Source organism: Ictidomys tridecemlineatus, chromosome 7, assembly GCF_052094955.1.
Source record: "Ictidomys tridecemlineatus isolate mIctTri1 chromosome 7, mIctTri1.hap1, whole genome shotgun sequence".
Lineage (NCBI taxonomy): Eukaryota > Metazoa > Chordata > Mammalia > Rodentia > Sciuridae > Ictidomys > Ictidomys tridecemlineatus.
The window spans coordinates 193812684-193837109 of record NC_135483.1 but is presented as its reverse complement, the minus strand read 5'-3'; the positions used below and the strand labels follow the sequence as shown (position 1 = coordinate 193837109).

The window sequence follows — 24426 nt, the reverse complement described above, 5'->3', positions numbered from 1 at the left end:
TGTTTGTGTGAGTGGGGGTGGGTGTGTGCAGGGCCGCTGGGGCGCCAGGTGACCACAAGGCCGACGCGTAGCCACCAGGTATTCCCATTCAGCTCTGCTCGCACCACACCAGACGCAGGTGCCTCACGTTCCAGGTAGCGAGACAAGTCAAAGTCACCTGCTTAGGAGTCGAGCTACTCCTGGCCCAGGCAAGCCAAGCCAGTCTACTCTCTGGCCATCTCTGGAAAGGAGGGTGACCAGGCCCTTGCCTCCACTTATGCCACCAGCCCAGCGTTAGCTCAGTTGGTTACCAGGCTGCCCACAGGATCGGGGGCCACATCTGAGCAAGGGACATGGTTCACAGCAGGACGCTCTGCTCTGGGACCCCAGCCCTGAGACTTCCTCTTCATTTTTTCACACACAGGTGAGCCAGAAAACACCCAGCGAGACCACACAATGCCGACGTCACAGGAATTGTGTTAGTTTGTGGGAACTATGATTTAAGTCGGGGTAAGCAAACTTCACCTCCAGAGGGTCAGATCGTAAATCCCCGGGGCTTTGTGGGCCACAGTCTGTTGTGACTTCTCTGCAGACAGGGCCTGAGGCTGCTCTAGATGCAGGCAGACAAAGGGCCCAGTGGGAAGACACTCCCAGGAACAGGCACCTGAGGCCTCCGCACCAGCCTGGTAAGAGGCTTTAGGAAGCACAGGGAGGGCCCTTTGGGTTTGCTGTCCGGCTGCTCCACCCGCCTCTGTTCCCAAGATGCCCGAGCTCTGGGAGAGAGGCCCTCCTCACCCACCCTGGTGGCTGACGGCCGCTGGCCCTCCCTCCTGGACTAACAGCGCAGTCAGCAGTGTGGCCGCCCCAGGCCTCCTGGAGGGGACCCTCTGTGCCTGGCTAAGGCACAGTCACTGGGGACTGCTCCTCTGCAGGATAAGGTGGGTTTCCCGACTCACAGGCACCCCCCAGCCCTCTACAGCCCCTCCCCTCTAGCTTTCCAGTGTCTGGGGGACACCTCAGTCCCTGCTCCGCTCTGCAAACGACACCCTCCTGGATGTGGGTCCTGCAGTAAGGCCTTCCCCTTCTCTCTCACAGGAGCGTCATCTCCAGGACGCCCGCGTCACCCCGTTTACCTCCCACAGCTGGACGAGGCAGCCACCAGCTACGGCCCACGGCACCAAGACAGAGCTTCCCGTCACGGCTGGTCGGGGGCCAAGAAAGGCAGGGCAGCAGGCCCTCACCCCCGACCGCCAGGAGTGCAGTGAGGGGGGAGAAGCCGCCTCAGGCACCTGCAGGAGCCTGTCAGTGTCAAGGGGCAGGGACACTCCTGGACTCAAAAGCTGCGGGGGACCAGGAGCAGACCTCGTCACGTCCCACCGTCTCCCCTTCGACACCCTCCCAGGGCCCTCAGGTGACAGGGAGAACACTCACCACCCGGGGGGCTCCACCCTGGCCCCCGGCCCCTGATTCCATGACCACAGCCCCCACCTTGCCAAGCCGCAGGACCTCAGCCCCGCTCCACGGCTCTTGGCCTGCCTGGCCCTGCCCAGGCTGTGACGGCAAGCTGACCGCCTTCCCGTGGCCACCCCATCCGCAGGCCCCACTGGCCTCTCATCTCCTCGCCTTCTCCTGTCCTGGGCTCCCACAGAAGTTCAGGCCAAGATTGTCTCATGGGAAAGCCCAGGGTCCTGGAGAGCCCAGCAGCAGGCTGTGACGTCCAGTGGGTCCCGAGCCCAGCACCCCCTCCTGGCTCTGCATGAAGCTGTGGCCAAGCCCCCTCACACCCCTGGGTGGCCCCAGCCCACCTCAACGACACTCTGACTTCCCAGATCTTCAAACCCACGGTGCCCACGTCAGGGCCTGCCCAGCCGGAGACCCTCCCAGGCCTTCTCCACCCCAGGGCTCCAGGGCTGTCCACCCTGGTGCCACTCCCCCAGCCTCATCCCCCTCCATCAACAAGGCCTAGGTTGTCACCAGGGTTGGGTCTCATCCTCTGCCATTCTGGAGAAGCGTCCTCTGAGGCACAAGCACCGGGAGGAGTGGGCAGAGGCCTTGGGTCACAGGTGCTCCCCCAACCCCCAAACAGTGGGCGAGGGACGGCAGTGTGAGGGATGAGAAGCTCGGGTTCGCAGTGCGGCCTGGACCTGCCACGGAGCCACTGCCCCCCACGTGGTGACCCGTCTTTAGTCACTTGCTGTCTCAGTCACTGAATCCTGAGTGTTTCCCGAGCCAGGTCCTTACTCCATGGAGCCAACAGACCCTACCGTGGGCGGGCACAGGAGGACAATTGCACGGAGCTGGACATGGGGCCACCCTGGTCCAGGAGCCGCTTCCCTGTGAGATGGCTTGGACGTGGTGGTGGTGGCGGGGGAGGACAGGCCTTGCAGGCCCGGGGGCAGGAAGAGTTGGTAGCCGTGAAGAGGTGGACAACCCTGGCTGGTGGCACCGTCTTCTTTCCTGGGTGGCAACCCCTGCCTTCCTAGGTCACTGAGACACCACTTACTAAGCCAGGGATCCCAGTGACCACACAGAAGGCATCTTGAAGATGGGAAGCAGGTGGGGGGTCGGCTGGAGTTCCTGGGAGCGGGACTACGGCTGGAGGAGCCCGACTCGCCAGGGAACAGAAGCCTGGGCAATGCCGCCCGCTGCCAGTGCCCGGAGAAGCCAGCCGTGGCTTTGGGACCGTGGCCAACATTTCCGGCTCCAGGGTGGTGGCTGTGCCAGGCAATGGTGGGAGGGCACTGCAAGGTCAGTTTCACTCGATTGGAGAGACTCACCTTGCCTCAGCAAAAGTAAGACAAGGTCAAGATGGCCTCCTGTCCTTGGGCAGAGGTGGGTGGAGGGGGCTCAGAGCCACACAAAACCCCCAACCCTCCCGACTAACTCAAGGAGACAGAAATCCTCTCCAAAGTCACCAATGGAATATAACGAGTTTGGTCATTTAAGTAACTGGAACTGAGCATAAAAGCCACCCCGTCACTGTCCTCAGTGGGAACTGTGTGCCGCCTCGTCTCTCACCTCTGCCCACTCACATTCTCAGCTTCAGCAAAGAACAATCAATATCGTTTATGTTCCATGAAGGCACCTAATTCCACCATCAACAGGAACGCGGCCTCAGGGATCTCCCAGGGAGCACAGCAGAGCCAGGTGCAGCCACAGAGACCTGGACCTCAAAGTCTGCATGTTTTCCAACATGACCTCTACAAGGTCAAGGCCAGCAGGCAGGCCCGAGTGGTGAGAGGGTTCCAGTGAAGCTGGGCAAGGTGAGCCACCTCTTCCCCATCACCTGCCAGAGCCCCGGCGAGCCCCGGCGAGCTCTTGGACTTCATGCTGTGCCTGGTGCCCGCAAGCCCCAGTGGGAGCTTTACAGGTGGACGGGGGTGTGCTGCAGGGCAGAGGGGCAGCAGCTGGAGAGAGCCACTGCGCTACCCCTGGGGGTGCCACCCAAGTCCCACAGAGGTTCCTTGCTGCCTCCACTCATTAACCAGCCTCGGCTTCCTTCCAATGAAGCACTGCCACCACTGCCCAGGACCTCCTGGCTGTCCAGGCTGCCCTTCTAACTGCCCGTCTCCCTCCCAGCAACCTCCGAGGTTGGCCCCATGCTCTGCACCCTGCAGTACTGCGGGCCTCTGTCCAGGGTCTCCTCCCGTGCCGCTGCCTACCAGGCTGCCACACATGCTCTCTGCAGACAGAGGCCCGTGGCTCCGAGGGGGCAGCTCGATGTGGGGGGCGTGACCCTTGGGTGCTCAGGTAGGTCAGTTCAGGTGCACCTGCCGTGTGTGGAGATGCGCTGCAGAGGGCAGGTGTGGGGCGAAGGCAGAGAGTGGGAGAGTGGCAGCGAGGCTGGCACCGGGAGCGGCTCCTACCAGGACAGGGGGCGGGAGGGCTGCTGGATCAGCAGAACCTGGGAGAGGATCTGCAAGGTCAGAGGGACAGGTCCCCACCTGCAGGATGCAGCTGAATCCACTTCTGTCACATAGAGAGCTCAGGGGACAATGTCCATCCCAGGGACAACCAGGGAGCCAAGGGTGACTACCAGAGTCAGGGGTGGGGTCCTGTAGGGAGCGAAATTGGGAAGCCCGGGCCACTGGAGGACTTGCAAACAGCTCTGGAAGCGCCTCCAGGTGGTCTGTGGTCAGGCATATCCACAGTGTGACCTGTCCCCTGTTCATTCCTTAGAACTTGGGATGGATGGAGGGGTGAGGTTTCAGGTGATCAATCGGAGGTGATCCCTGAGACTTAAAACTCAGGACTCTCCCCGTGGCCTGCCATTTGTGCTGGCCAAGCAAAGGCTGAGCCCACCCCAAATCCAAGGCACCCAGGAAAGGGAGGAGGGAGAGCAGTGGAGGGGGAGCAGGAGGAGACAGGGTGAGAATCACCCAGACAAACCGGGCGGTGGAGAGGGGTCCTGGCCACTGCTGAGCCACACACCCCACAGGGACCTGTTCCCAAGTGGCCCAGGGGTGCAGAGCACAGGCCCTGCGCCCCCACCCCACCGGCTCCATTCCAAGACCACCAAGGAGCCACGAAGGCAGTGGGGACACAGACCCAGGTGGTCTCCTCCTGGGCAGCTCTGCACCCTGCAAGCCTACCCCCAGCCCAGCCACAGATCTGCCCCCGGGACGCCGTCCCAGAGTGGCCGTGGGGTGGAGAGGGGCCCACTCCCGCCACACACTCACCATCACGAGCTCCTTCTGGAAGGACTTGCGGTCTTTGTTCTCGGGGTTGTTACAATCCTCCTTCAGCTTCTCCAGGACACAGGCTACACGCTCGGGCTCGCTGTCCAGCTCCGCCCGGCAGAAGAAGGTGAGCGGCAGGCTCCCATAGCCCAGAGCGTCCGCGAAGGAGCGCCAGCTGCTGATGTTCTCCATGAGCAGGGTCCGCACCGAGGCGTAGATGTAGGTGAGGAACTTGCAGGGCCGGAGGATCTGCTCCAGCAGCACCGAGGTGCTCAGCTCGGGGCCCGAGAGCAGGCTGGGCCTGGCCCTCCCGACCACCAGCACGTTCTTGGCGTGCACCAGGCCTACCTTGCCCTGGTAGTAGCCGATGTACCACTCCTTGGTCCACAGCTGCCCCTTCAGCCGGATGCGCTCCTCGCTGAGCAGAGCCACCGTGTCCCCCTTCTTGTACTCCAGCAGGTAGTGGTTCTTGCTCTGCCTCACCACCGTCTTGAGCAGCTTGCCGAACTTGAGGCTGGACACGGGCCGGTCCTGAAACGTCGGGTACTTGGTGGTGGCGGCAAACGGGGACAGGATGATCTTCCCCACCTCGTTCTTCTTGAGAAACCGCCTCTGCCCGGACGGCTTGATGGCACTCTTGGGTGGAGGCTGTGGCGTCTGGATGCAGAACTGGGTCAGGATGGCCTCCTGGTCATCCTTCACCTGCACCCGCAGCGTGAAGTCCGAGAGCTCGCCGGGGCTCTGGCAGGTGATGGGGAAGACGAGGCGGCTCACCTTGCCCAGCTTCACCTGGAAGCCTCTCACCACTCGGGCCTGCTCGCTGGCCTTGACCTCGTAGTTGGTCATGTTGGAAAACATGCAGACTTTGAGGTCCTGGGGCCTGGACAGGAGGAACTGGTGCTTTCCCCACAGATGCAGAGCCACGGGGGCAGGGCTGGGGGCCTGCCGTGTGACCTCGCTCACCAGGAGCATCTTGGGGGCGCAGTCATGCCCGAAAATGGTCACTACCGTCTTGAAGGAGGGGTGGATGTGTTTGGGACCGTAGAGACCCACGGTGACCTTCTTATGGATGAAGTCCCACACGGTGGAAGGGTAGAGAATGTTTGGGCCGTGGGCCACCATGGCCAGGTACATGCAGGGCTCCAGGTTGTCCAGCTGCACCTGGACGGTGTCCCCATGGCTGTAGGTGAGTGGGATGGGCAGGTACGGCCCTTCCTTCAAGTCGCTCCTCAGACACTGGAGACCTACTGTGCTTTTGCTAAAAATGTCGTTTTTCACCTCAGCAGAAACCTTCATCTCTAAGATGAGGAAGGTGTTCACCTCCAGGTTGCTGAGCTTGACCTCCAGCACGGGGCTGATGCTGCTGGACTTGTCGCTGTTGAGCTCCAGCGGGGGGTCCAGCAGGGCTCTCATGGAGATCTGCTGCGTCTCCCCAGGGGCGACGTGGCCCTCGGGCACGTGGATGCTGATGTTGGTGTCTGGGAGCTGCACGGCACCCCCAGAACTATCCAGCTTGTACACAATGTTCGTCTCCACGGCTTGTGTCTGGCCCCAGCCTGGGCTCTGGCCGAGCAGATCCAAGTCATGGCAAGACCGGGCCAGCTTCCGGTGGTTCAGCCACGCAGTCCTAAAGTCCTCCCGGCTCTGAAACTGCTCGGGAGCAGGGGATTTCAAACCTGTGAAAAAACTCGACGTGGTGGGCGCCTCTGACTTGGCTTGCAGGACGGAGAGCTCGGACAGGCTGTAGGATCGCTTGCTTCTAAAGAAGGGGTTGTCCCGTTTGACAGGCTGCTCGGCGTGGAGTCCATGGGTGGCCGGGAGCTCGTCGAAGATGTTGCCGGTGCTGTTGGTGGTGGCAGAGCTGGATTCAGTGAAGGAGGATGTTCCGGTATCAAACAGCAGCAGGTCCACGGTGCTTCTGGGAGTCAGCTCGTCCAAGCTGGGCATCACCGGCACGTTCCCATTCAGGAAAGGGTTTGTTTGGACCCCGCTCCAAAAAGGGTTATTACTGTGCGCTTTGCCGCATCCCTTCTGGTCGTCTGTCCACCCCCCGAGCAGATCCAGCTCCGTGGCTGCCTCGTCCGGGCTGTCTGGAAGATTGTCTATCATGCCGCTGTCGCTCAAGGTGGAGTTCCGGTAGTTCAAGGGCTGCACGTAGGAGGAGGGGATGTAGCCCATCTCGGTGGTGTTGTGTGCGTACCACCAGTCCCCGCCAGACGTGTCCAGGACGTAGAGGTGGTCGCCCTTGGAGAACTTCAAGGTGGTGAAGTTGGTGGGGCAGTAGTCCTTGATGGCGATCACTTCCTTGGCGTTTCCAAAAGGGGTGGGGGTGTCGGCCAGCAAGGCACTGGGAGAAGGCACTGCACAGACACGAGAGAGACGTGAGGCAGGAGAAAACACGTAGAAAAAGGCCGATGTGCGAAGGGGGAAGGCCTACAGGGGAGACCACGGCCCGGAGCACACAGAACCCACTCTATACAGCAGGGGACGGGGGTGCAGGCGAGTTTGGGGGAAACGCAAATGGCTTTTAGGGAAAGCCAACAAGGCGGGAGAATGTACAGTGGCCTGGGCCAGTGCTGGGTCCTGTGGAACGCCATCGGCTGTCCGTGTTCTCTGTGGGACCAAGACAGAGGACAGCGCTGTGTGACAGAGGCCCAGTGGGTGTGTGGACAGGGGAAGGCACGGGGCGAGGCGTGGGGAGCCGTGGGGTGTCGAGGGCGGGCCTGCGGCTTTACAGCTTCCCCAAGCAGACCAGCAGGACAGAGGCACCACTAACTCCGAGGTAGCGCGGTTCTGCGGGATTAAGACCCAAAGACCCGCAGTCACAGTGGGTGAGCAGACACCGCCGCAGCCACGCAGAGGCAGGCGCACCAGAGCTGGGGAGCCCAGAGAGCCAGCGGCCTGTCCGCAGACCCTTCCTGGCCCCTCGGCTGTACCCCTTTCCCCTTCTGGAGGGAGCACCCTAAATTCTTCCACCCAGCAAGGTCAGGGTGGTACCTTCCCAGCTGGTGGGGGCTCTGGCTCCTCTGACCCCCCCAGGGAAGAGGAATTCTAGTTTCTCCCCGCTCCTTGAGAGAGGAAGAGGACGAGAGATGGGGGGCAGGAGGTCAGACAGTCTGTGCTTCCTGTTGAGGTATCATTTTCTAAGCCCCAAGAATGGCTTTGAGGGAACAGGGAGTTGGGTCAGGCTGAGGTCAGTGGACTTCTGTGACCACCGGCCTCTCTCCTGTTCCTGTGGCTGGTCAAGGTCTCCGGCAACACAGACCATACTATTTCCTCGACACATCCACTGGAAATAAAAATGAAAACCCAATGAGACTTGCATAAAGCTCGCCAGCCTTTAAAATCCTGTTACAGTCCCTCCAAAGTTATAGCCTCATTATTGTTCCTCTGGAGTAATTAATTCCCCTACAGTAATATCTCCAGTATTAAAAAAAAAAACAAAAAAAAAAACAAAGCAATTACGCATGCGTTGTGCACAGCCTAACGCCTATCAATGCGAGTTATCCTGTTAGTTTTGCCAACTGAAGAATGAGACGGCTTAAAATCCCAAGCACTCTCCTCGGAAGAGAAGCACAACACACTTGGCCCAAGGATCAGGCGTAGCCGAGGGGAAGGGCCCTCCTCCCGTGGAGACCCCACGGAGGTGGGCTGTGGTGGGACTCTCTGTATGTGGCCTCCATCAGTCACTGCCAAGGGGCACCCGGGGACACACCCCATCCAGTGCCAGAAATCCCTGTCGAATCCCATTTAATGAAGTCTGGGGAGCGTGCCCACATTCACAGTTACCTTGATTTTAATACCCAAACTTCCCTGAGCGTGACAAGTTTGGTGCACCCAGTAATACATCTTCTATCCTCTGCCCAGGCTGTCAGCAAAGCACCGATGAGGGGAGAAGACTTCCCGGCAGGAATCCTGGCTGCACGGTGCACTCCCCTGGAAGTCTGCACCTGGATGGTGCATGGGCAGCTGCCGGCCGGCCCTGGCCGTCAGACTCCAGAGGGTCTCGCGTGGGTGCAGGTCCTGAGGTCCTATCTGCCCTAATTCTCGGCGCCTTCTCCACCACCGAACTGGCCCTGCTCATGCTCAGGATTATCATCACTATGTTAAAACACGGGCTCTGTACCCTGGTTACTTTAAGGCCCATAGGCCCCAAGTTAGGCTCTGCTCTCCAGCTTTAAACCTGCCTGTTTGGCTATAAAGTAAGAAAACAAAGCCCGCGATCAGGCTGAGAGGCGAATGGCTTGGTTGTTTACGGTGACCCACATGAACCCTGCTGCCCACTCCCCTGGCGGTTCCAGGTGCTGGTCTCATTCAAAGTGATGCTCGGGCAGCAAGGGTAAACCAGGGACAGGACGAGGGAGGCGCTAGGGAGGCGGTGGAGGGCAGCTGCCAATCAACGGGCCAGCAGCCAGGCTGCTGCGGACACAGGGTGGGGGCACACATGCATCTGGAGGACTGTGGGAAAGTCCCTCCTGCCCAGCCGTGCTCCGGGAGGACCTGGGTGATCAACTGCGTCAACTGCTCCGAAGGCCAAAGCCTGTGACAATACGGCCACAGCTGCAGCTGCCAGGGCACCAGGGAGCACGCGACCCTAGACGTGGCCTAGGAGGGCAGGGTGGTTGCCGAGGAAGCCGGAAGTCTCCAAAGTGTCTCAAGATCGGGGTCCTCCTCAACCCAACCCGATGAGGCCATCCGCCAGGGAGCCCGGTGCCTGAACCCTGTGGCCACCTCCTAGACACGGGTCACACGATCCAATGTGGCTGGCTCTGTAAAGCTGAACCAGCACCCAGGCTTGTCCACCTGGTCACCCCGTCTATGTCTGCTTTCACTGACCGGCTGTGGGACTAAAATAAAGGACAGACCCTGCGAGGACAGGTCTCCTCCCTGCCCCAGGCCACCTGCTTCTCTTCTGGTGGTTCCCAATATTTCACCTACTTACAACACCCTCCTTTCCCTAGATGTCAGAACCACCAGGCTACTTACTGTCACCAATACTGTCACCAAGAGAAGAGACGTGGACAAAGGAGGGGTCCCATCAAAACCGCCGCCCCACACCAAACACCCAGACCAGGGGCCGCCGTTGCAGGGAGGAATTTGTAACAGGATGCAGAGCTGCAGTTCAGCTGAGCGTGAAGCCGGTGCCTGTTGGGTAGAGGGGCCCTTGGGTCTGAGGCACCGGCAGCCCCAGGCCTCCCCTCCGTGGCTGACCAGGGCTCACCTTTGACATCATTAAAGCTGGTCTCTGAAAACCCCTCACTCAGGTCGATCAGGGTCCCCTCCGACTTGCACCGAGGGAGGCCACTGGAGTTGGCTGCTCGGATCCGCTGGGCCGCCATCTGGAAACCCTGGGCCAGGGGTCCACTAAGGGCACATGTCTCTTCCTCTGCTTCCTGGAGCAGCCACGGTGCTTCTGTCTCAAGCAACCAAGCTGCGCAGCGGCAACTTGGCAGCGTGCTTCTTCCTGAAAGAACAGGAGGAAGAAAGTTCCCTTGAGCAAGAGCAGCATGGCTTCGAGGGTCCTCTGAGGGGAGGAGGGAACACTCCAGGCCCCTCCATGAGAGGCCGTTTCTCTTCTCCTGGCCCGAGAGCACAGCAGCCTGCACTGTGCCCACTTTGTGCCATCTCCTCAGCCCGCTGGGCATGCGGCCACTCCTCCCAGGGCACAATGGCGCTTGTGAGATGTGCCCCACCACCTGGTCCGCCCATTCAGCAGTCAAAGGACGACACAGGACCGTGCAGGCCACGCTGCCAGATCCAGGGCTCTGGAAAGCACAGATGGCCTCGTCTGTCCTGAGGGCAGCTGGTCCCCTGGGAGGAGCAGTGTGGGTGACCTGGCACCTGGGCAGCAGTGAGCGGGCAGCACAGTGGGAGGGGTGCTCCTTGCCACATCCCCAGCCCCGGGCCCCAAATGAACGTGGGAAGCACAGTGGCCACGGGGATCTGCAGCGTGGCACGTGCACGTGAAACCAGGGGCTGTGCTGCTACCAGGCAGGGAAGGGGCTCTGTGGGAGGTGTCTGCCCTCGTGAGACAGGGACACAGAAAGGAAGCACCGGGAGAGGGTCTGGACACAAAGAAGGTGGCTGGTGGCTTGTGACACCGGCAGCTGACAGAGGGCAACTTTCACCCCACGTGGCTCCAGGTTCCCTCTGCCAAGGTGGCCACTCAGGAGCACCCGAACAGCGCGGGTGTGCCTCGGGGACACGCAGGCCCCAGCGCACCTCTGCAGGAGAAGAGCGGCTTGCCCGGCAGCCTATGGCTCTGGCACGCTGTGTGCTCAGCGCGAACCCTGCTGAGCTTCCGCCCCATCTGTGACCTGGGGCACCACAGCACCGACAGAGCAGGTCTGTGTGAAGAGCGAACAGGGTGATCCACGTGAGCCAGGTGCAGGGACAGGGAGCAGCGTCTCCGTGATCGTCACCTCTGTCACCACCGCCAGCCCCAGTGGCCGAGAGACCAGCCCTCAGCAGCCCCGGTGAGGCTTCCCCGTAATTGCAAGACCCCGGAAGGACGCACTCCTGCACCAAAAGTTCTCTAGGAGGGAGAGGGCCGTGCAGAGAACTGCATGCAGCCCCCGAGCTCTCGGGCTGGAGCTCCGTGCTCTCTGTACGAGAGGACTCCAACCTGGAGCTGGCACAGGGACAGGTCCCGGAGCAGGGGCAGCCTCCTGATGGGGGCCAGAGGCTGCCCAGGAGGTGCGGCGGCGAGCTGGCATCTGGTGGGCCAGCAGGGAGGGATGGAGCCGGGTGAGCTGGGCTGGCTCCTCCCTGCGGTGGAGAAGCCACTGGCGCTGCTTAGAAAGGCGACTTGGCGTTAAGTTAGAACCGCGCTGACTTCTTTCAAAGGGCCACGGTGAGGAAGGCGCCAGGAGAGCTACTGGATGACCCCCTTCCCTCCAAGTCCCGGACGGGGACGGTGTCACCCAGGAGTGGGGCACCTCTGGGTGGGCCAGCCTTGTCCAGGCAGGTGAGCCAAGGGAGAGCGGGTCCTGCTGGGCCGAGGGGCAGGCACTGTCCCATAAGCACTGGGGACGCACGTGGAGGTCAGCAGAGCCACCCAGGACCAACCCGAGGAGGGACCAGAATTTTGGATTCCCTCTCACCACCACGAATGTGGCCTGGGGCAAAGGCCAGGCCTCAGGGGTGGGCAGGCACAGAGACCACCACTGTGCTCCCTGGAGGGGAATCAGGACTCTGTCACGGGCAGGGGCTGGACCTGTTGCCCCGAGTCAGTGCTGAGACTGAAGAGCAGCGCTGGCAGGTAGGCAGGGACCTGCAGTCCTCCAAGAGATCGGCGGCACCCAGAGGCTGATGCCTGGGGCCTGTAAGCCATCCTCTCCTGCCCTTGGCTGGACAGGAGCCAGGTGCTGAGGCTGCGTTCACAGCACCGACACTGGCCTCAACGCACCCGTTCACACACAGCCCTCCTCCCACCCGTGGGCATGTGTCCTGCGGGCCTCAGGGCTGTGTCCCCGGAATGACAGCTTTTTCTCCAGGGCTGGAAGCAGACTGCCCTGGGACAGGGTCCTAACACTACCTCCAAGCAAGGGCAGGGACACTCAACTCCTAAACAGCAAAGAAAGAGGCAGCCAGCCGCAGTGTGGAAGAGGCCTTGTGTCCTCAGAGACCTTCCCTGACCAGTAGGAGCAGGGCGGGGTCAAAGGTGAAGCTGGGCACATCCCCAAACCCAAGCCAGGTGCAGGTGGAGAAGCCCACCCAGCAGCCCCCGGCCTCCCTGGTGGTGGAGTCCTCCAGCCTCTCCTGCTCCTCAGGCTCCTCGGTGCCCGCCTGCTGACCTTCTCCCCAGCTCGGAGCTCACCTCTCCTTCCCGCCAACCATCCCTTGCGGCCTCTGGTTGCTCAAAGCTGTCCTCTGAGGTCATGCCACTCCCCTGTGCAAAACCCTCCAGAGGCTGCCCACATCTTTACAAAGCCAGGCTCTGCGGGGCCTGCGTGCTCCTGCCTGCCCTCCGGTGCGTCTGAGGCTTCCCTCCGCCACACACCCCACCCATGCTCCGCCCTGCCCTGCCATTGCCAAGGTTGGCCACATGGGCCCTGGACCAGCCCAATTCCCATGGGCTTCCAGGAAACCCAGGGCCTCTCCCCCTCCTCCCAGCTCTGCGAGTCCCGTGACTCACGATGCTGCGCTGTGAGCAGAGGCTCCGGGCCACTAAGTGCCACACCCAGCTTCAGTAGGAGCACGGGGAAGGCTTGCTAACCTGTCTGCCCTGTATGGAGACGTGTGTGTGAAAATGTCTGCACACAGCACTTTCTAACATCAGGAAGGCAACATGAAGAGGCACTTAGCACCTGCCCTCCGGAACTCGTGCCAGGAGTGAGCAGGCGTGTGACCGGAACAACCCCAGGAGCCGCGAGCCGACGCCAGGGCAGTCTGGGCCCCTCGCGGCACAGGTGGACCCGGCTGGGCTCCAACAGGCTGAACCACAGCCAAAAGGGTGGCTTGAGTTTCCAGGGCACAAACCAGATCCTGGGGCTGGTCCCAAAGCTCCTCCCCCAGCCTGCCACCTGTCACTGGCAACTCCTGCAACCAGCCCAGAAGCCAGAGTTCTCGCCTGGTCACACACACACCCTGGCTGCCGGACCGTCCGCATGACCTCCGCCTGTCCCCTCTGAGCACCTGCACACCAGCTTTGGCCTCGATCAGTCACCCGCTCCTTCCTGCGCCCAGCTCTGTGCTCCCCTCAATCAGTGGTCTCCACCAGGCCCCACCCCCACCAGGACTTCTGAGATCTCCAGGCCCCATGTGGCTGCTCCTGCAGTCTCTGCCCCGCTCCGCCTGGCTCTGTGCTGTCCCTGCAGGCCCCAGCCCCCAAGCCCGTCCACTCCAGGGCCTCTGCACAGGCTCTTCCTGCAGCTGGGAAGGCCCTGCCCAGACATTCTCCAAACTCCATCGCTCACCACACAGGGCCCTGCTGAAATGTGCGGGCCCCAGAGCACCCTCACCCCACCTTTTCCCTTGCTTACCACCTCTAGGGTGCTGTCTCTGGCCCATTTCCCCAGGAACCCAAGCCTACGAGACCCAGGACTGTGCGCCTCGGTTCCTGCCCTGTGTGCAGCTGGGGCTTAGACCCAGGGAATGAGTCTAAGCACAGAGAGCAGCGGTGCAGAGGCTCTTCGGTGGCTACCCTGAGGTGATCTGCAGGCACCCGACGGCTGATGTGGGTTGCCACGCCGCAGGCTGAACCCAGGAACCCTCCTGCTCTTGAAATCCAGGCTGCGATTCTAAAACACCAACAGGGTTCACGTCCCTGGATGGCCTGGCTCTACAGGCCTGGTGGTTACTTCTCCTGAAACCTGCAGCCACACGGCCTACTCTTGGTCAGCGCGGCCATCGTGGGTCTCAAGGCCCCGAGGATAGCAGGCAGCCGCTCCGTGGGTCTCTGAGGGATGGAGGAGCAGGAAGGGGCACAGCCCCATCAAAGTCCCAGTCCCAGTTAACACTAGCGAGTTCTTCTTCCTTGTGTCCAGGTCAACACATTCAGAGAAAAGACAGACCCCAAGAACGAGGCCCCTGAGCAGCGGCACCGCGTGCAAAGACAGAACCACTCAGGCTCTAGTGAGAAACCCAGGTGGCCCTTCTGCCCTCGCTCTGCCCGAGACACAGTCGACCATGCCGGCCCAGAAGAGGCACAGGACGTGGGCAGGCAGTGAAGAGGCCTCGTGGGCCTCTGTGTGCCCAGGGTGGGTCCCGTGTCCCACAGCCGTGAGCGAGGGTGCGCAGAGGGCGGCACTGTGCTGGGAGCATGGGAAGGCTGCCCTGGGAGCCGGTTCCATTCGTGCCCTGCGACCACCGGTCCCCACGTCTGCTGGTGACACGGGAGTACCATGCCACTCTTCAGGCTTCCTCCAGGTCAGCACCCCAGCTACCTCCCGCAGAACGACAGCAGAGCCATGGGTGGGCCTCCAAGTCTACGACCCGGGCAGCGACCCAAGTGGAGAGCCCCCTGCTGCAGAGGGGCCCCACCCCAGGATGCTGGATGCCGCCTCCTTCTGAGAAGAGCAAGGCTGGGGACAGACTTGGGTACCTCTGGGGACAGACTTGGGTACCACTGCCCATCTGGTGAGTGTTCGACCCACACCCTGCCCTCTGGGTGAAAGAGTGAGCCTCGTAGGCAGAACCAGGCTCTCCAGCCCCTGGTGCCACATCCACCCGGGCCCTGGTACAAGGCCACATCAAGGTCACTGGGCACCAACTTCTAGAAACCGGGCTCTGTGGTCGCCACTAGGTCCGGGGAATTAAGCACAGCTGTTCTGAGGAGCCCACATCTAAGACAGACAGCCACAAAACCGTGGGCTCAGACAGGAAGGACAGCTGAGGCTGGCTGGTGACTCGCTGTCCCTGCAGAGCGGGCAACAAGGATGACCTGCTGCAGGCTCTTGGGAGGCAGAGGCCAGTCCTGACCAGGCACTGCCCCCACTGGCTCTCCCCACCTTGGAAGCTGAGGAGGCTGGGGGGCTGGGACACCAGGAAATCCAAGTGGGGGTGGGGTCACAGGGTCGTGGTGGGGGTCCCAGAGAGGAGGGGAGGAGGGTGATATCCCTCCACAGTGCAGCCTCCTCTGCCCACGCGGTGCCTAGCTGCGGGGCTGCTACCACCAGCACACTGGGCTCCCAGTGCTGGCGGTTGCTGATGGCGTCATGTGTCCCATGAAGGGCTCTCTGCACTGACACCCAGACTGTCCCCAATGCCCTGCTGCTCAGTGAAAACCAGAGCCTAGGGACTAAGCCACGTGTGGCCCAGAGAGGGCCGTCAAGTGTGAGATTCGGAGGCCACTCGCTGCGATTGGTGGCTCGCGGTCTGCCCAGTCCAGTCACGTGAAGGCCGACCCACCCTGTGATGCAGCCCACGGCCCACAGGCCAGCAGGAGGGTCTGGCCCAGACTAGAACTCCCCAGCTCCAGTCCCCAGCCAGAGACCAGGAAGAGAAAGCACAATCATCTCTGAATCACAGAGGTGGCGAGAGGGGCTGCTCACGGCCTGGGCTGGCTGGCGCTGTCCAGGGGCTCCTGGCTGTGAGACACACTGCTCAAGGCTGCACCAGGGCACAGGAGGACTTGTTTCCGGCCCCAGTCGCCCATGTGCCAAGTTCCCTACTACCGTGCTCCAAGTTCACGCGTGTTTGACAACTGTTTCTACCTCCACCTCAGACAGATGGACAGCTGTCCTAGGACTTGATGGTGTTGACAGCTGCTCCCCTCTGGAAGCGCACAGCAGCCCCGCCCCACCCAGGTGCAGAAACTGAGCTGCACTGAAAGGGGCGTCCTGGGCGTGGCTGGGGCTCAGGGGCAGAGCGCTTGCCCTGCACGAGTGGGGGACTGCGTTCCGTCCTCAGAACCGCGTAAAAATAAAGGCTAAGGGGGGTGCATCTCCAAGGGTCTTTCCTGGGCAGAGCCCACCCAGGAAAACAGCTGAAGGGGAACAGACCTGCACCCCAACATGCCGACACCTTAATCGCAGGCAGTCTGTGGGGCACTGCCTGGTAGAGGGGACAGTGTAGGGCCTAGGGTCCCACGGCCTCATTCCTTGGTTGGTGGGCTGAGAATCCAGCCTCCAGCACAGCAAGCAATGGACCAGATCCTGCCATGAAGGACGAATTTCACTCCTGAAGGGGCCCTAACCAGGATCCCAGCCAAGATCCCCACAGCAGTGAACATCAGCAGGCCACACCTCGCCAGGAGTCACTCAGGGATGAAGGACGGCAGGTTCCTGTTCTCCTCCCACCCCACTGCCCTCAAGGACAACTGTCCCTAGGGAGCGGAGGACACAGAGTGTTCACAGTGACGTACGAGTGGAAGCAGCCTATCACCCCAGGCGCACTGGCGTGCCAGCTGGGGCCACCTCTCATCGAGATGCCACTCCTCTTAGAATACTCAATAGAATGGGAGAAGACATACCATGCCATGCGGAGAAAACCCCAAATTCTACCATGAAACCTATTCTAAGAAGTGTCCGTCTGCTGGAAACAGCAAACTCCGCGCTGGACGCGGACATCACTAGTGACAGATGGGGTTAACCTCCTTCTCCTCAAGTTTTCTTCCTTTTTATAATTAGAAAGTGCTTCTTATGGCGTAAGCACCCATTCGTGTTCCCACACAGCAAGCCTTGTCCCCGGCAGGCTCTGTGACCCCACAAGGCCATCTCTGCGCAGGCACAGAGGTCGCAGAGGCCGGCTGGAGCAGTGATCCTGAACGCTTTCAAACACCCTCTGAGTGCGTGATGGAAACTGGCCTCCCAGTCCAGCTCTGTGGCCTGGGACGAGTACGCCTGTCCTCTGCTCACGCCTGTTTCTCTGGGCATTATGATTCCACCACCAGTGGTCACAGGCCACCAGAGAGACAGCAGATCTGGGAGGGACAAAGCGAAGTCAACAGAGGAAGTCTCCCAAGCCAGCCAGGCCGACCAAGCCAGCTGGCCCGCGTCGCCAGCTCTGCCGCCTGCTTCCCCGGCAGCTCCACGAGGCTCGCGGCCACAACGCCAGCAGTGGCCTTCGTCATGCCTCAATGCACACGGCACTCTGGGCCACTTCTGTGGACACTCTTCTGTGGAGTGTGAAGCCGTGCCAAATGCTGCCCGGGAAGGTCGTGGTCACCACCCTCGACAGCGGTTCCAGAAAACCTCGCCAATCTCCCGAGGGTTCGCAGAACAGCAAAGGGGGACTCACCTTCCTGTGGCCGTGGGTCAGGAATGGTTCACGCGGTCCTGTGCCATGTGCTGTCCCTCCACAGACACACACACACACCAACGGTGGCCCGTGACAGCCTATGGCTGGTGAGGCTGCCACCCTGGGGTGTGTGAGCACTTGCTGGGCTGCCCAAGGGACGCCAAGGTCATCCAAGGACATACTTCTCAGAACTTGTCCCCTGGAGCAATGGGTGGCTGTGTGCCACTAATTTCCTGCCCGTCCACTGCCACTGTGTGTCCTCTGCTCTGTTGTTTTAAACTTCCTCTCCTCAGCTACCACAACCTCCCCCGCTCCCTGCCCACACTCCTCTGTCTGCTGATCTCACAAAGTGCCCACGATGCCCCCACCCCAGCAGGTGAGGGGCTCCCTCAGTGAAGCACCTCGGACCCTCACGGCTGTTTATTTCCCTTTGCCTAAAGATGGGTCTGTGTGCCGACATCAGTAGACAAGGAATTTATTCTCTTTTCAGCCAGGAACTTCACAAAATTAATGAGTGGAGACCAAAGCAATCACTCCTGCACAGAGTCCCTGGTCACACGTCCCTTCTGACCAATGTGATGACACCTCCATGCACGGGGGTGCATAGAGACACAGGGCCATGCTGGGCTGCCCTGGGTCACTGTCTGCCGACGTTCACAGCAGTATCCACTCTGGTGGGACCACGACAGCCACCCAACGTGGAAGAACTAGTTCCCGTGGGCCATTCTCCTGCAAAGCCCTGTCAGTTGTTTTTGCCTGTTTTGTTCTTCCAAATGAATTTTAGGATAATGTCATTAAATGTTTCCCCACCACCACAAAAAAGTAACCCGTGGTCACTTGAGGGTGAATGACCACGACCTTCCAGGAAGCATTTGGCAAGTGTTTTTTTTTTTTTTTTTAAATTCCACTGGTAAAAACTAACATCTTTATGCTATTTCATCTTTTCTTCAAGAAATATGGTGGTCTCCATTTTATTTTATTTTCTGTGAAGGGACATGGAGTAAGTCAAACGGTGGGGCTCAAACAACCTCTATTGCAAAGACTCAGTTCTGCTGTTGTGGTCCAAAAAGAGGCAAATGTCTGCGGCCATGTTCCAATAAAACTTTATTTATAAGCTTAAGTGGTGGGCCCTGATGTCAGGGCTAAGAGCGTGCGTGACTGATGGACTCAGCACTTGGCTCCCCCAGCTCCTGGCTGGGAGGCTCAGGGCAAAAATAAAAGAAAACATCTTCAGAGCATTTGAACTAGATGTGGGTTTTGCTGCTGTTGCCACTGGGTGCCACCTTTTTCATATTTTATTTTTAGGGGATCACTGCTGCAAGAGAGAAGTGGATGACTTCTACATCTAGGCATCTTCAATGCAGCACCTAAATCCTGCCTTAAAGAAACTCCTGTGGAGCATCAGCACCCACATGGACGGCCTCTGCCCTCTGCCTCTTGGCCCTCGGCCTGCCCTTCCGTGGGTCTCTGCATGGCCGCCCTTCACCATCTCTGACTCCCTCCACCTTCCTGGACCTGTGGCTTCTCCCTCCAAGGACCATGGATCGCATCTTTGGTTTCTCTCCCGTAGTCTGGTCAGTTATCAATTAAAAATATCACATAACATTTCCAACTTGAAAATTTAATTTCCTGTTCTTTGAAACAGGCCTCTATCCAGCGGCCATGTCTGCCATGGCATGCTGCTCTGGGCCCAGAGGACATTCCCTCCTCTTCCTCCTGCCCTCAGGTCCAGGCCCCCAGCCCTGGCACTACTGCAGCCAGGACTGATATGCCAGCAACCGGAGGGAAACCTGGGGCCACGACACTTCTTGGCTGTGGCAGCTGTCCTGTGTGCCACAGCAAAGCAGTCGTAGCCCCTCTGGCCAGCCCCGCCCACCCCCTGCCCTGATGACGGGGAGTGGCCGCGTGTGAACTACCCACAGAGTAGGAGCTTTATCCCAGGCAACCGTGTGTCCCCATCCTGCACCCTCTGCACCCATCCTGCAGCTCTGTGTCACTTGGACACAGGATTCCAGAGCACGGCACCCTGGGGTGCGTCTCTATGTGGTGGCACCATCCTGGAGAGCTACCTTGATGGGCAACGCGCTACAGAAAGGCTACCCCCGAGTTCTGGTGTGGCCAGAGCTTCACTCCACCCTTCAAACCACTGGCCTCCGCTGAGACACACATTTGTGTTTCAGCCCCCAACCCAACCGTCCCCTTGGGTCCTACCAGAACACCCCAAGAAGCTGCCATCAGCTCCTCTGTCACTCACCCCTCGCCTGCCAGAGTGGCCTGGTGGCTTCCACAGGCTCACAGTAAGTTCTTTGGGCTGAGACTGGGCTCAAACCATCCTTGCACTCCCACTAGCCCTGAGGAGACCCCCAGGGCAGCAGCGAGCACTGGCCCATGCTCTCTGCAGCCAGGCCAAGGTCGGCAGCTCTCAGCCATTGCCACCCGGGGAAGCCTGGCCTATGTGCCTCATGGTTCCCATCTACCAGATGGAGGGACAGACCAGCGAGCTGTCCACAGACAGGGCACTGTGCTAGTGAGCAGGACTGGCGCACGCCTGGGCCCCGTCCTTTCCCTCCACAGGTGCTCCAGGTCTGTGCAGGTGGTGACAACTGTGCTTTGTGCAGCCCTCCTGCTCTCCTGCGGCACCGGCAAGGTCTGCAACGCAAAGGATTCATCCAGGCTAGGCTCCCAGGGGCTTAGAAACGGGGCTGTCGAATTTCTATAGGGCCACTGTGAGAAAGCCCAGTGGTGCATTTTCAGAATACAGAATGTAGCCTTAAATGTCAACGTGGGAGGGGAGAGCAGGATGGACAACTACAGGCAGTTAACACTGGAAATTCACAGCCCCTTGACAGGCAGGAGGGGAGAGGAAAGGGCCACCTGGCCATGACCAGCAGCCATAACCTGAGCACCTGCCACCACTTAGCCCTCAAAGACCTCTCCACCACAAGAGAACAAAGAGGGGGCGACAGCTGGAGGTGTAGTTCTTTAAATGGCCCAACAGGAGACAGTAAAACCTGGGCGAGGGACAAGAGGACTGTGCACCCCACAGTACTCAGCAAAGAGGACCCAGGGAGGGACCTCGCGCACTAGGGGATAAAATGCCCAGGTGCCCCGGCCACCCAGCACCCATCTTGGAGATGGTCAGTAGAGCTCGCTTCTGCTCCACCCTGTCCGTGCCTCAGTGCATTCTTTGGGTTTCAACAGGTGAGCGTGTTTCTCGGTCACGAGTCCTAAGTGCCACCTCCTTTTGTAGCTCCAGCATGGCGGGCTGGGTGCCGGGAAGGTTTCAGGACAGCCACTGCACCTCAACCCCAACCAGGGTCTCAGGGTAAGGACAACAAGCAGGCCATGCTGTGACAGCACTTGGCCAGCCTAACTGCCACCAGGCAGGGAGACCAGCAGTGAGGAGCCAGAGTGTCCCGCTGTCCCCATGCCCTCTGCAGGAGCTGTGTCCCCTGGAAGACATGGATTCCCAAGGCTTAAACACAATCTCACTTGGAAATAGGGTCTCTGTTGATGACCATGTTAAGGTGAGATCACTAGGGGCACTAGTCCAGTGCCACCACCATTCTCATGTAGGAGGAGAAAAATGTGGGCGTAACATGCACAGAGGATGGTGTGAAGCCACAGAGAAAAGGTGGCTGAATGCCTGCCACGGGTGCCAGCACCAGGCTCCTGCCTCCAGCCTCCAGCCTCCACCTCCAGAGGCCAGCTCGGTCAACATGGATTGGAACTTCAGGCCTTGGGCAGTGAGACGGAGCGGCCCTGCTAGTTGAGACACCCAATCTGCAGGGCGGCTGCGAGCTGCCCAGGGTTTGGTCAGCAAGGGGCTGTACATGGGACGGGGTGCTGGCCTGGCAATGTGCGGCCACCCTGCTCTGCTCATGGGCTCCCAGCCCGACATCACCCAGGGACCTCTCAGCTCTTACCACTAAGTGGCCGCAGGGGAGGCCAGCTCGCACTGCCAAATGCTGGGTTTGGACACAGCCCCCTTCCTGACTGGGTGACCCCGCTCCCAGCATGCCTCTCCCTGTCCCTCCTCGTCACCTCTAATAGGACTGAGACTCCAAGATGTGCACAAAGTCAGACTCAGACACAGGACGAACTTCACCCTCCCCATCCTTTCTAGACACACTCTCCTCAGACCCCAAACCACGGCCGTCGCCCAGTCCCGCTCCCGCACATTCCTGAGGGATGAGTCCTGGCAGCTGACCACACTTCGGGCCCAGAGGGCGCGAGTTAACGCTTGCTAAGCTGCCTCAAGAGCCACGCAGAGCTGTGTCCCAATGGTAGCTGACAACAAGGGACTCCAGGACGATGGCACCCGGGTCACTCACACCACGAGACACCCGCAGGCAGGCACAGGGCAGACCAAGACCACGGAGCCCCTCGGGCACCACGGCACAGCGGGAAGCTCTTCTTCCAGGATGACCGGGGCTGTTCGGGTGGGCGGCCAGCACAGCAGCACACGGGCCAACCGAGACCCTCACTAGCAGCGAACACGCTGCCCCGCCCGTCCCTGCACTGCAACCTGCACAGCGGAGGAGGCGCAGGCCGAGGCAGAGCCACGGGACAGTGGGCAGAGACCCCACCTCTGCCCACAGTGGCAGGCACGCCCTGTCGACGGCGGTCAGGGTCTAACCGCGGGGCTGGCACGAACCGAATCTCACCTTTACTGAATCAGGGGCGGCATTCTGCACAGAGGCCAAGGAAGGGGAGAGCTGCCTGGACACCTCTCGTGAGCAGATCCGTCCCCAGCAGGCCGAGCCCTGCAGCCCGAGATAAGCCAGACGGAGGCCTGCCACGTGCTTCTGCCCCCAGCCCCAGGGCCCGGCACAGGCCCAGCCGCTCCCCTGAGCCTCGGTGAGGTTAAAATGGCCTCCTGTCCTCCTCGTCCGCAGATGTAGTGGGGCCTAGGCTGGGCAGATGGCAAGGCACAAAGTTGTCAGATGGGCGTACAGAGGTGCCCAGGGAAGCAGGGCAGGAACAGGAGGTGCAAAGAGTCAGGGACACACCATGTGGCCAGCAGGTGCGGTCAGCAGGGATGTGCCTGGGCTCAGGAGGGGTCTGGGGGCTCCCTGGGCGCAGGCCGAGGAAGAGCCCTCCTCACAACACAGCAGGAAAGGGGGCCCTGGGACGCTCAGCTCAGGCCTTCCTGAGGCCGACACGTGGGAACAAGAGGACAAGGAGGGAGACCGTGGGGGCCCAGGTGCCTCCTCTGGCCCCGCTCAAGAATCTCAGGGAACAAGTTCCCAACCATCTCCGCTGTCACCAGCGCACACAGAGCCTCGTCAGCACACTCAGGCTGTCTGGGAAGACTTGGGGTCCCTCTGGTCGTCAACCCCTGACCTGTGCTGAGTGCACCCTGGGACCTGTCTACTCAGGTCCGGGCCCCTCCTGTCTCTGCCCAGTCAGCTGTCCACAGGGTGCTCTGAGCAGTGGCCAGCACCCTGTGACACCCACGCTGCAGAAGGAAGTTTCAGGCTCCCAGACGTTTGAAACCCACCAGCTGCTCCGCTGAGGTGACTGAGTCTGGGCCACAGCTCTGATGTCCTGTGCTCCCCTGGTAACAGGGTCTGATCACGTCCACGTAACTGCTGACTTACTGGCCTGTCTCTCCGCCACATCACAAGTTCTGGGTCGGCAAGGACTGAGTTGGCCCTCCCAACTCCCACCTGCAGCCTGCCACATGGTGCCACCACTCCACATGAGTGGCTGCCACAGAGGGCTGTAGGCCACACGGGAATGCAGGCTGCTGGCCTCCACGGCCTCACTTCTGCCCGGGGCAGGCTCAGTCCTGAAGCTCAGGCTGCCAGAGGTGGGCCCCGAGTGTCAACCCGTGGTACCCAGCATTCACCAGAACAGAGGAAAGCAGGGCCAGGCTGCTCCGAACAGCCTACAGACCCGCTGAAGGCACAGGCTGAGCAGAGACCAGAACACGGGGCAGCCTGGACGGTGTCCCCCAAAGCTACCTCCTGAGATGAGGAGTGCTCACCCAAGGCAAAGACAAAGCTCTCAGCTGTGGAGGAGCCTCGTCAAATCCTTCCACCTGCCCTCGGGCTCGGGGCTGCGGGCCCGGAGCTGTGGTCAGTCAGGCCACAGGCCCATGTCCTCATCTCAGGATCCAGCAAACCCGGTGTGAACCACAGGCCTTCAGCGGGGCCTCTGTGACACGTCTCGACGCAGCAGAGATGGACAGATGGACACCATCTGGGTTTCCCACAGGGAGAAGGGCTCGGGGGCCTGTGCTGGGTGCTACCTCAGGCTGGTTTTCCTCACGGTTCTCACAGAAAGGGCCCCTGTGACGGGAGCCAGCCGGCGGCAGCCTGGAGAAGCCCTGTGGTCCCCACTCGGGCTCCTAAGGAACATTATTCTTTTTGCAGGTAAGAAAGGAACCTGGGAGGAAAGCGCTCTCCTCCAGCCCCAGCTATAGCTCCTCTTGGTTCACGCCACACTTCTGGTTCTTTCTGGAACATTCTCTCAGGCCTCTTGGCAGAGTCCAGTGCCTGCAGCCGACAGCCTGTGCAGCGCCAGGGGGCCAGGCCGGCTGGGCAGGGAGCCGCCTTCCTTCCAGGGTGTAAACATCCTGCAGTGGCCAGAGGCTGTCCTCCCTCCCCACCTGCCCTGGAAGAGAGCCAGCTCGGGACTCACGGAGGCTGAGAGGAGGGCCACAGAGTGCCCGCCCGGAGGGTCCGTCCCGGGAGAGCCTCCCGGGGCCTCACAGCCTCCTGCTGCTGCAGGTGTCCTCTCCCCTTCCTGCAGATGGATTTGAGGGCACCTCTTGCAGGTGTGTGCTCCCAGCACCAGGGCGTGTCCTCCCACCTCCCTCGGGAAGCTCCTCCGCTTGTGCCCGGCCTGTGACCTGGCAGGCATCCTCCTGGGGGCCTGTTCCCAGCCTCACCACCCCAGAATGGCTCCCCGCAGCAAGCAGCCCTCTGAGACTTTCTGGACACAGCCATCCCCCCCCCCCCCCCCCGGCAGAGGGAAAGTGACAAGTGGCTAGGCCGTGCACAAAGGACAGGGACAGCAGCCTGCTCCCCTCTCCAAGGCTGCGCCTCTCTGTCTGGCCCCATGGACAGGAGGCTGGCAG

The 24426-nt window shown here is 60.8% G+C and overlaps 1 protein-coding gene across 5 annotated transcripts in view; it reads right to left on the bottom strand.

Moving 5' to 3' along the window:
* The window catches only part of Sh3bp4 (SH3 domain binding protein 4), a 95431-nt gene that overhangs the window by 35018 nt on the left and 35987 nt on the right, over positions 1-24426 (bottom strand). For 3 of the 5 annotated variants that reach the window (XM_078018268.1, XM_078018269.1, XM_078018270.1), the window contains exons 2-4: positions 9880-10122; positions 4659-7018; positions 3924-4034 (exon numbers count right to left, since the gene is read on the bottom strand). In XM_078018268.1, the coding sequence (XP_077874394.1) occupies positions 3924-4034; positions 4659-7018; positions 9880-9997 (2589 nt within the window). In that variant the 5' untranslated portion in view covers positions 9998-10122. The remainder of the gene's footprint in view (positions 1-3923; positions 4035-4658; positions 7019-9879; positions 10123-24426) is intronic. The other 2 variants (XM_078018272.1, XM_078018271.1) reach the window with 1 other exon arrangement.